Consider the following 10,195-nt stretch of genomic DNA (forward strand, 5'->3'; position numbering starts at 1 on the left):
ATGTGGGGGAAACCGTTCATATCAGATAAATGCTATTCATTTGGACAGAATTGAGGAAACAAATACGGCAGAAAGCTGCAAACTTAACTGGCCTACAGCCGGACTTAAGTGTGTGATTTCATTTCGCTATCCGCTATGGCGTAATGGTTGAAATCGTTAAATTTGAACACTCTACACTTCTGATCGAGCCATGGCGTAGCAGTAAGCTGTCAGGTTTTCTTTCACTTCCTTTTCCGCCTTCGCGTCGCGGGTTTGAGCCTGCCTGTCTACTATCTTTTTTTTTTTTTTTGCTCAACACACACCTACAAACACCCGGGCAATGCCAGGCATCCAGGCTAGTGTTATATAGAATCACATATATATATATATATATATATCGCATGATACATATAATTGTACATATAGATATATCACATACTTGTTAACTTTGCAGAACATTACCAGTTTAAGATCATGAATATGTTCAAGAAAAAAAAAACAGAAGCTGGACTTTGATATCCTCTAATGGCACCACAAAACTGAAATTGACTTCTTACCAACAGACGACACACTGTGACTAATGTTTCGGCCATCAACAGCTTTTAACACTGGGTGTGACTACAAATGATCAGACTGTCTTACCATAGACACTAAGCTAGAGACAACAAAGTTTATCAAGCAACAAAAAAAACAAAACACTCAGGGCCTAGTGGACATGTCATTACAGTTCCAGCTGTTACTATATAACAGAATTGAGGCGCTAGTAACATCAGAAAATCCAAACACTGACTACAACAGAGTAATATCAGATCAACCGGCCTGCACTGGAAACAGCTGGTCAATATACGCCACGGAAACCAGACAAACTGTTTCCAATTACAAAACCGAGAAAAACAACAGACGAAAAAAGGTGGTACAAATTTACAGTACATCGAGCACATTGTGATATGCAAGATTGAGATCAAACTTCAATAAACAACAAATCAAACACGCTTTTGAAGTAAACAAAGGCATTAAGTCAATAAAAAAACAAAAAAAAAAGCAGCATCTCTGCAGAAACAACATCACCTAACTCAAAGATGGCAATCTCATCCATGATCTAGACAGAATTGTTTCTAGGTGTGAGGAGTTCTATACTAATCTCTATGCCACCAGACAAGCAAGACACACTCCAGCTCTTCATGCAATGAACACATCTGAGGAACATCCTCCACTCATCACCCTATCAGAAGTGAGAGCAGCTATTAAGCAACTGAAGTCAGGCAAGGCTGCAGGTTGGTTGGTTGGTTGTTTTACGGCATATCAACCCATTTCAGGTTATTTAATGCCGAATCTGGTGATTTTGAAGAACGATTTTTTAAATATAGTATATTTGTTTTTTAAGCCGTATTCTATTTAACCCATAGTTGTGACCCTAACAGGTGCTACCACTCCGGGTCAGAGTGGACCTGGGAGCAATGGCAATTAAAGGGTGGCTCCACACTCCCTAAGGCCTGTAAGCTAGGACCCTCACCATCGGATATAGTTTAAGGTCATATCCAGGACCCAAGGCTGCAGGAGAGGATGGTGATACTGCAGAAGTACTACAGAGCGGTGGTGAATCCATTCTTAAGATGCTCACAAGATGTTTACAAAACTGTTTAATAAGTGGCTCTCCAATGAAAAAGTTCTAGATAAATGAAGGAACGCGTCAGTGGTCATCATTCATAAGGAGACACTGCAGATATTAAGAACTATCGGCCAATCTGCCTTCTGCCAGTGACATACAAGGTATCCTCTCAGGTCTTGCTAAGATATATGCTAGGGACACTAGACAGTCATTAACCACGAGAACAAGCAGGTTTCAGAGTAGGTTACTCTATCAACCATATACAGGCTATCAGTCAACAAGATTCCACTGTGCTTTGCCTTTGTGGATTACAAAAAGACTTGACTCTATAGAGTTTGATCCACTGTTCACTACCCTTGAGAACCAAGGAGTTGATTTTACATACATCCCTATACTGTAAGATATATACAGTGGGGCTACCTCTACTCTAAAGCTCCATTATGACAGCAACAAGATCAACCTGGAGAGGGGAGCAAGACAAGGAGACAACATCTCACCAAAACTCTTCACAACCTGTTTCCAGGATGCGATAATCAGTCGGATTAAGTGGGAGGATAGAGGAGTTAACATCAATGGCAAATACCTGTCATTACATGAAAAGAAAATGGAATTTTAGAAAGATCTCTATCATTCGAATCATTATAGGAGCAACTGTACTCATGAAAAAAAAATGTAAAAAAATTACCTGGCAAATATACCCGGGGAACCAAGTGCAAAGAGATTCAAACAATTGCATAGTTAGAATCTTAAAAAGATCTCAGTTTAACGTATGAGAAAGTGGATGAATGTCTAGCATCTGGTAAGATGTTCCATTCCTAGCTTGAACAAAATAACAAAATTGAAAATATCACACACACACACACACACACACACACACACACACACACACACACACACACATCTCTTAAGCCTGTAATTAGCAATTGACAGCCATCTTGAAATATGACTGTAACGATAAATTAAAATTCAAAACAAATTCATAAATAACTAGTATACATCTGTGAAACAGAAAAGTAGGTTTTCTCGCATTTTGTAATTTGTTTTTTATGCTCCAGACAAGGCATGAAGCCACTTGATACAAGGAGTTAAAAAATACTTTAAGGTCAAAAACTATCTAACGGTAAATGTTAGAGGTTTAGATTCTGACCCAGAAAATAATTCTCCCCCACTTTGTCAGAAACATTACTCATGGAATATGAGAACTAAAGGACCAAATAAGGGAAGTAAGAGTTACTAGGCTGTCTAAATTAAACCCAAAGTCCACTTTCTATTCTTAAATATTTAACCCCTTTTTTCTTAACTACACTGCACAATCGCATTTTGACGCAAATGTCAAAGATATTTTTGACTAATTTCCCAATTGTATATCCTTTAAAATAATTTATGTCACCAATAGTAACGTTTATCACATCGTAATCCTGTAAACGCTCTCACCTCTAATTGAAATTTTTATGCTTAACAGTGAGGCGAAGCAGAGCCAAAAACACAGGACTCTTAAACGCTTTCATCTTTTAAAATTCATGAAATTTAACAACTAATGGATCGTTTTTCAGAATTTTTACTAATTTCGCCATGACACTTAAGTGCGTAATGTTTTCACCGGAAATGCGTTAATTTAAAAAGATCAAAAAATAAAAATAATATTCATTTGCCTAGGGTCAACGTGAACCAAATTTGAAAACCAAACATCGAGACTAGATCAAACAAACGTCTGCTAATTTTTTTTTCCATTGCTTTCTTTCATGCTTATGTAACTGTTAATACCGTGCATGAATTATAACGAGAAATAGTTAAGAAAGGAGTATAAAAAAAAAAAATTTAAATAATATTATAAAAAGAACCCTCCCCTCAGAACCGGATCAAATATGAATAAATTTTTACATTAGGTCTACCTCCACAATTTTCGTTAAAATGACGACTTCCATAGGTTTTTAACTATGCTGAATACGAAAATCTCATTTAAATTTTGCCGAAACAAGTAGTTATTGAGATATAAACATCTGTATTATATATTGTACTTCTCTGGCGGCCATGTGCACATGTGAAAAAAAATGACCGCCAGAAAATTACAGTGCATAATGCAGGGCTTTATATCTCGAGAACTACTTGTCTCTGCAAAATTTGAATGAGATTCTCGTATTCAGCATAGTCGAAAACCTATAAAGTCGTCATATTAAAGAAAATTGTCGAGGTGGACCTAATGTAAAAAATGGTGTACAGTATTTTCATCACCCGACTATTAATCACTAGACATTTAATCACATGGTTTTTCTCATCGCGTGGATACTTAATCCCGCTAAGGGGCTAAAAATTTAACGTAATAAAAAAACAATCACATAAATAGCATTACAAAAATAAATTTTATTTCTTTCCTCGGGAGGTGATTGTCTCGGTATCGTGTAATAAGTGTCCACGTGATGAAAAAAATCATGTGATTAAATGTTTAGTGATTATATGTCCGTGATTATGTCGGGTGATGAAATGTCGGTAAACCGTAAAAATTACCCAAATATGCGTTGTAAAAATTAAAAAAAGGGGTCACGTTGCATATTCTCAACATTAAAAACAGAATCGTTTAGCTCTGCTCTCGTAGCATTATTGGAATCTGCGCTAGTTCACAAAAGAAAATAAGATTCTACTTTTTCTTTCTGGGGCGATTAAATTTATGATTTGAAAGCCCTCGTCCTCTGAATGTATGTGTGCTAAGACTTCGTCACCTCCCCTCCCACCATGTCCGATCAGTGGCAGTGCCAAAAAACGATGCTCAATGAACCCCGAACGCACTACTTGCCCATGCAAATAAGCGCAGCAGCTCCTTAACGCCCCCACTTGATATAGCCTCCATTGGCAATGCCTTAATTGTTCGCAGAAAGGCAAGTGAAAAAATACAAAAGCATAACAAGCAAATACAGAATTAAAACTGCATAAAAAGTAGGAAAAAAGAAAAAGACCAGTTGCCCCTCCGCACACATATTTGTCTACGCCCCCCCCCCCAAAAAAAAAAAGTATTTCATGCAAAATATCATTAAAATTAATGTCATTATCACTTCCGCTTTGTTTCGTCCAGAAATTGATGGTGATCTGGAATAAGGTGATCATTTTACGTTAAATTTATAGAAGTGCTCCCCCATTCTAAAACGTTTAAAATATTGTTAAATAAAGGAATTGCAAAAGAGAAATATGCCAAAGCAGGTGGCTGGGGAATACTGAAAAGCCGCCAAACTTTTACCTGCAGAGGAAGCAGGGTCTAAGAAATGTTGCAGCAAACTCAACCAGAATATTTCCGGTTGCGATTTATGGAACAAACAGGAAATGCCTAAACAGTTTAGGATTTGAACGCCGCGAAAATGTAAAAATATAGAAGACATTAAAACATACGAAGACAAAATTAAATTAGGTTAGAGTTTAAAACATTTTTAACACGAATGGGAGAAGGGGAGGGAGTAAATGACCCTCACCTTAAGTCAAGGAAAAAATGAAAACGTGGTTCCATTTAATGTCGGTACAAACTGATTGTTCGATACGTCTCAGCCCTTTTCAATATGTTCCGTAAATCGCAATCGGTAATATTCGGATCTGAGGGTCAATGTAGCCTGGTTGTCCCACTGAAGACTTACCTGCAAAGAGTTGGGTTTTTTTTTTAGGGGGTATTACCCCAACCTCCCCATTTTAAGAACGACTTTCGGAATACACATCCTTTGTAGGCACGTCTTCAGTTGGACCGACAACCAGGTCACATTGACCGATATGGGTACCCATCTATCGAAGTGCATTTTTAAATTATATCAGGACTAAATTTTAATATATATATATATATATATATATATATATATATATATATATATATATATGCTCAAAATAGGAAAGCTGTTTCAAGATTCCATTATTTTAGACGATTTGATTCTTACGCAGAATACGAACCGTGCTATTTTGTAGATGTGTTTTTAAACTTAATTCGTTTTTTTACAGTATTTTTTTTTTCTTTATTAGATTGTCATGAGAAGAAAAAAAATTTAAATTACAAAACGCACGGCTCCCCATCTTAAGATTGGGTGTCTAAATAATAACGCTATTATTTCAGCACGATCCGTATTCTGCACAAGTACCAACGGTTCAATTGTACAATAAAAAGAACATTAAGAAAACTTTTCTTTTTTTTTTTTTTAATTATTAAAAGAAAGAATTTTGCTTACCTCCACATGTTGCATCAAGGTTTCTTTTGTTTCGGAATAGAAAACTTTGATAGTGTTTCTTTTTAATATATCCCCACATACTTGGCTGACTTTGTCGCACAGAAGAACCTTCATGATTTTGGGGTAATACTTTACTAACTGGAGAAAAAGTCGTCTTTCTACGTCGAGTTACAATGAATGAACTGGTGTTCCCTCCACTGAATTAAGGCCAGCAGTTCGCCGTGTCGTCATTCACAGCACCTGCACTGATTCGTTGAACAAGAAAAGAAAAGAGAGAGAGAGAGAGAGAGAGAGAACTCAGCTAGTCATTAATGATATATCTACTTTTAAATGTTCTGCCCGACTGAACGAAATCAAAGCCATTGAAAATCATAAGGGAAAAAGTTTGATGATTGTAACAACAGACAAACTGGGGGGGGGGGGGGGCACTTGGATTAAACCGTGAGAACACTTGCTAGGTGGGACGCCGGTCCATTATACCTTTTATATGGGGGGGGGCAGAAGAAAGAAGGCTCTTAAAGTCAACCTAATAAATATATATATATATATATATATATATATATATATATATATATTATATATATATATACACAAAAAATCTTTATGATGTTCATACCCGTCACAAATCGAAGATGTCATATTCCCAAAATTACGTAAAGTGATAAAGTAGTTTTATTTTTAACTAATAAAAACAAATTTCATTAGTAAGCAAAAAGGGAGTTTCTCGCGTCGCCATCTTGCAAAAATAAACAAGGGTAGATAAGTCCACAATAATTCAAACGTGTGAGATCAGCTTTATAATGCTACCGATTTCACATTAATCGCTTTAAATCGTTTAAAAATGATTTTCTTTATAAAAAAAAATAATCTTCTTCATCGACTTAGTGATTTTTTGAATATGACATTTTCGTTGTATGATGACATCTGACCGATTTTTCTGTAGTTTTTTTTTTATTTTATTTTTCTTAATTATGTTGAATTCTAAATAAGAACCAAGAATTATTATTTTGAGAATTGAAGGCAACAAACTAGCCATACACAGAGACGTTGCACAGAGCTAATCTATACTCATATTAATCTTGATGTTTTTGTGTATTGATATTCATATAAAAAACCTTTTATTTATTTATTTGTCTCCCTACGAGGGCAGAGTTAGACACAAGGTCGGTTTTTAATGTGGGGTGAAACCAGCTCACCAAAAATGGGCACTCTGGTTAGTAACAAAAATAAAAATCAGTCATGAAGGATTTCTCCTACGCTAACCGAGACCAAAAAAAATGAAGTGAAAAAAATGAAGTGCAGCATCAGAACAGATACTACACTTTGAGTTTTATATTTTTTATTTACTCTGAAAAATTGACAACAAAACAGTAATAAACAAAAAGTTAGGCACAAGGCTACTCAAACTTTGGGGAAGGGGGGAGTGTCTATGGTCATCTTCGTCACTGTACCCTTGCTTGTCTATGCTTGATCCAAGCTAAAGTTCTCATTCACCACAATACCTCGAGCACACCCGGGGTCGTCCTACTTAAGATTCCCAAATTATATGGTGTTTTTTTTGTTTGTTTTTTTTTTGGGGGGGGGGTTAATAAATATGTAACAGACAGTGAAATAAATTTATAAACATAAAGCTATATAAAAGTTGTTTTGTTTTATTCCATTGGCTTGGGGGGGGGGGGAAATGTCCAAAAAATAAAATCAAAATATTAGTAAAACCCTCCCAACCTTTTCTGGGTGATAGAACTCCCATTGTCTTCCGGCTTTGTGTGGGCCGAAAAAACAAGCAGGTCACTCTCTGTATGGGACTGAAATTCTATGCATGATCAAAGAAACAGGAGTTGAGAAGCGGGGGTATGTGAAGTTTCTCTAAGATTACTTATTGGGGTAGCCGAGGACGAAAAAGAGAAGATTGGGGTGTGGGCATCTTGAAGGTTTCTTATCCGGAATGGAGAGTGGCCATTCACTCGACTAGCTAAAAACCTAGTCTAGAAACTTGTTTTAGGGGTCTTGAGTCCGGTAGGATCTGAAACTGTGTGTGTCATATTTAGGCAGGGAGCACAAACTCCAACTTGGCACCTCTACACATGCACAGACTTGTTATCTTGATCCATCTTCAGTCACAGGCATCGGAGTGCAATCTTTTCCTATCATATCTGATCTTTACCTTCAGCTGGTGCTTGAAGAAGGGAACCAGATCCTGATGAGCAAAAGATTCAACCTCTCGCTTCTCTGGCACTCTCAAACTCCATATCACCATTCTGGTCATGGCTAGGATTGCAAGAAACACCATTCATTTCTCCCTGTCTCAAGGCAGCTCTGCATTGTAAATGATATAGGACACATCCAGCAGGCGAGGATGCTCAGGATTAATGCAAGCTATCATCTCGTTGACATACATCCAGTACCGTCTAAGTCCACTGCATTCGAAGAATGCATGTTAAGGCATTTTCTCGGCTAGGGCCCTGCAATGGGGACACCCTTACGACCTCACTAGTCTGGCACATTTCAGTATGGCATTGAGGGGCAACGCGTTTCGGACCAATCGCCAGGTCAAGGAAAGCTCAAAGTTATTGTGATGACTCAAACCTGGCGCCCAGATTTCCTCCTTCGACAACTCTAGATACTCGATGAGTGGGTCATCGGCAGCCCCCCTCACTAGTTCCTTATATAGTTCCTTTCAAGTTAGACATGAAAGATCACTGGATCTTGAAAGGTTCCTAAGCGTGTCTTTATGCTCTCTCAAGAACTGCATGTTGCTCTACAGCTTTTGAAGTGCCTTGATTTCGTAGTCGCGGTGAGGTTGGGAAAAGCAGTCTCAACCATGGTGCAGACTCTTCTCTCAAGGTTCATCTCAGGAAGGCCAGTCTCTCACACGGATGTTGAATACAGACCTATCTGTGAACGCAACGTTTCTCTTTGTCCCAAAGTAGCGAGGACAACTTGCTCTGTAGGTATTTTAGGTAGTTCTTAGACAGGGGAAGTAAAGCCAGTCAGTAAAGGATGAGCAGAAAGACGTAGATGGCGCACATCTCCACCCTACTCTTCAAAGATAGTTTCTTTCAAACCCACAAGTCGACTGCCAATTCAACCCTTGACTTTACCTCTGACCAATTCTTTTCCAGCGGGAGGCCTGATCCGAACCACATGCCTAGGATCCAAACCAGGCCATCAGTCCAGCTGTAAGGAATGGGAATGGAATTGACGCCTCTCCAGGCTCCCAACCACAGACTGGTCGACTTGCTGTGGTTGTTTTTTGGCCCTTGTAATCTTTTTGTACTGTGTAAATGCCTCTGTCACCGCCTCGATGTCTCGGAAGCTCGACATGAAGACGGTGATGTCGTCGACGAACGCAAAAACTCTGGTTCTTTTTTAGAGGAGGAGGGGGCTCCATAAAAGAAGGCAATTCATAGGAGAATGATCTCATAACCACAGAACTGATACTACACTATCTCCTTCCCACACTCATGCATAAAAAGAGGAGGTAATGCTTGGGAGGATGGTCTCATAACAACAGAACAAATACTACACTAAAATAGGATGGTAATACAGAATAGATACTTCACCATAGCCACCAACACCACCTTCAAAAAAAGAGAAGGAGATCCCTGGATGCAGCTTTGGCTTGTTATCTACATATGAAACCATGAATCATTTTCTTCTTTTTTTTTTTATTACATGGTATCACCATTTATCAAGGCCCGAAAGCTACTTGGGGATAAGGGTTATTGCGTGTACAGTAATCAATATCGTAGTAAACGTTAGTAATGGAGATTTGATAAAGTGTCTTACTGAAGGGGACAGTTTATCAGGAATTTGTTTATGTTGAACTTGAAGACATCCAAGTTGTAGTCAGGTGGGAAACAGGCAAACGGAAGAGAGTTCCACGGGCGTGCACTTCTAAGCAAGAAGTTTTGTTCATGGAATCTACGTTTTGATTTAAGCACAGATAAAGAATGGGGAAATTATTGACAGTGGTTTCAGCTAGACGGGTGTTTATCGTGAAAGATTGGCGAGAGGGGATCGGAGATTGGAGCTCAGATGAGCACTTGCCATGGAAATAACGATAAAACAAAGATAGGCTCACAACGTCTCTTCTGTGGGAGAGAGGTTGCAGGGAAAAGAAAAGCCACAAAGTCTATTTTGTACTCTGTCAAGGTAGGATAGGCTGTTTTTAGCAGTTCCTTCCCAGATGTGGCAGCAGTACTCCATCCTTGGACGTACTTGGCTTTTATATAGATAGAGAATTGCATAAAAAAAAAGTGATTTCTGCACTCGATAGCAGCAGCACATTCTGGGGAGAACCATGGCTGGCTGTTAGGTTTTTGTTGGAATTTTTTGGATGGTATGAATTGGTCTATGCCTACAATTAACCATTCGGTCAGTCTGATACTATAGAGGACACATCCTTTTTAAA

The 10,195-nt window shown here is 38.2% G+C and overlaps 1 protein-coding gene across 1 annotated transcript in view; it reads right to left on the minus strand.

Moving 5' to 3' along the window:
* The window catches only part of LOC145292155 (D-3-phosphoglycerate dehydrogenase-like), a 99,310-nt gene extending 93,273 nt beyond the window's left edge, over nt 1–6,037 (minus strand). Inside the window, exon 1 of the mRNA XM_080138295.1 lies at nt 5,782–6,037. Coding sequence (XP_079994421.1) covers nt 5,782–5,895 — 114 coding nt within the window. The 5' untranslated portion in view covers nt 5,896–6,037. The remainder of the gene's footprint in view (nt 1–5,781) is intronic.
* Nucleotides 6,038–10,195: the final 4,158 nt, after the last annotated feature.

The sequence above is a fragment of the Euprymna scolopes genome, chromosome 13 (assembly GCF_053919585.1).
Source record: "Euprymna scolopes isolate OS-2025 chromosome 13, ASM5391958v1, whole genome shotgun sequence".
Classification (NCBI taxonomy): Eukaryota; Metazoa; Mollusca; class Cephalopoda; order Sepiida; family Sepiolidae; genus Euprymna; species Euprymna scolopes.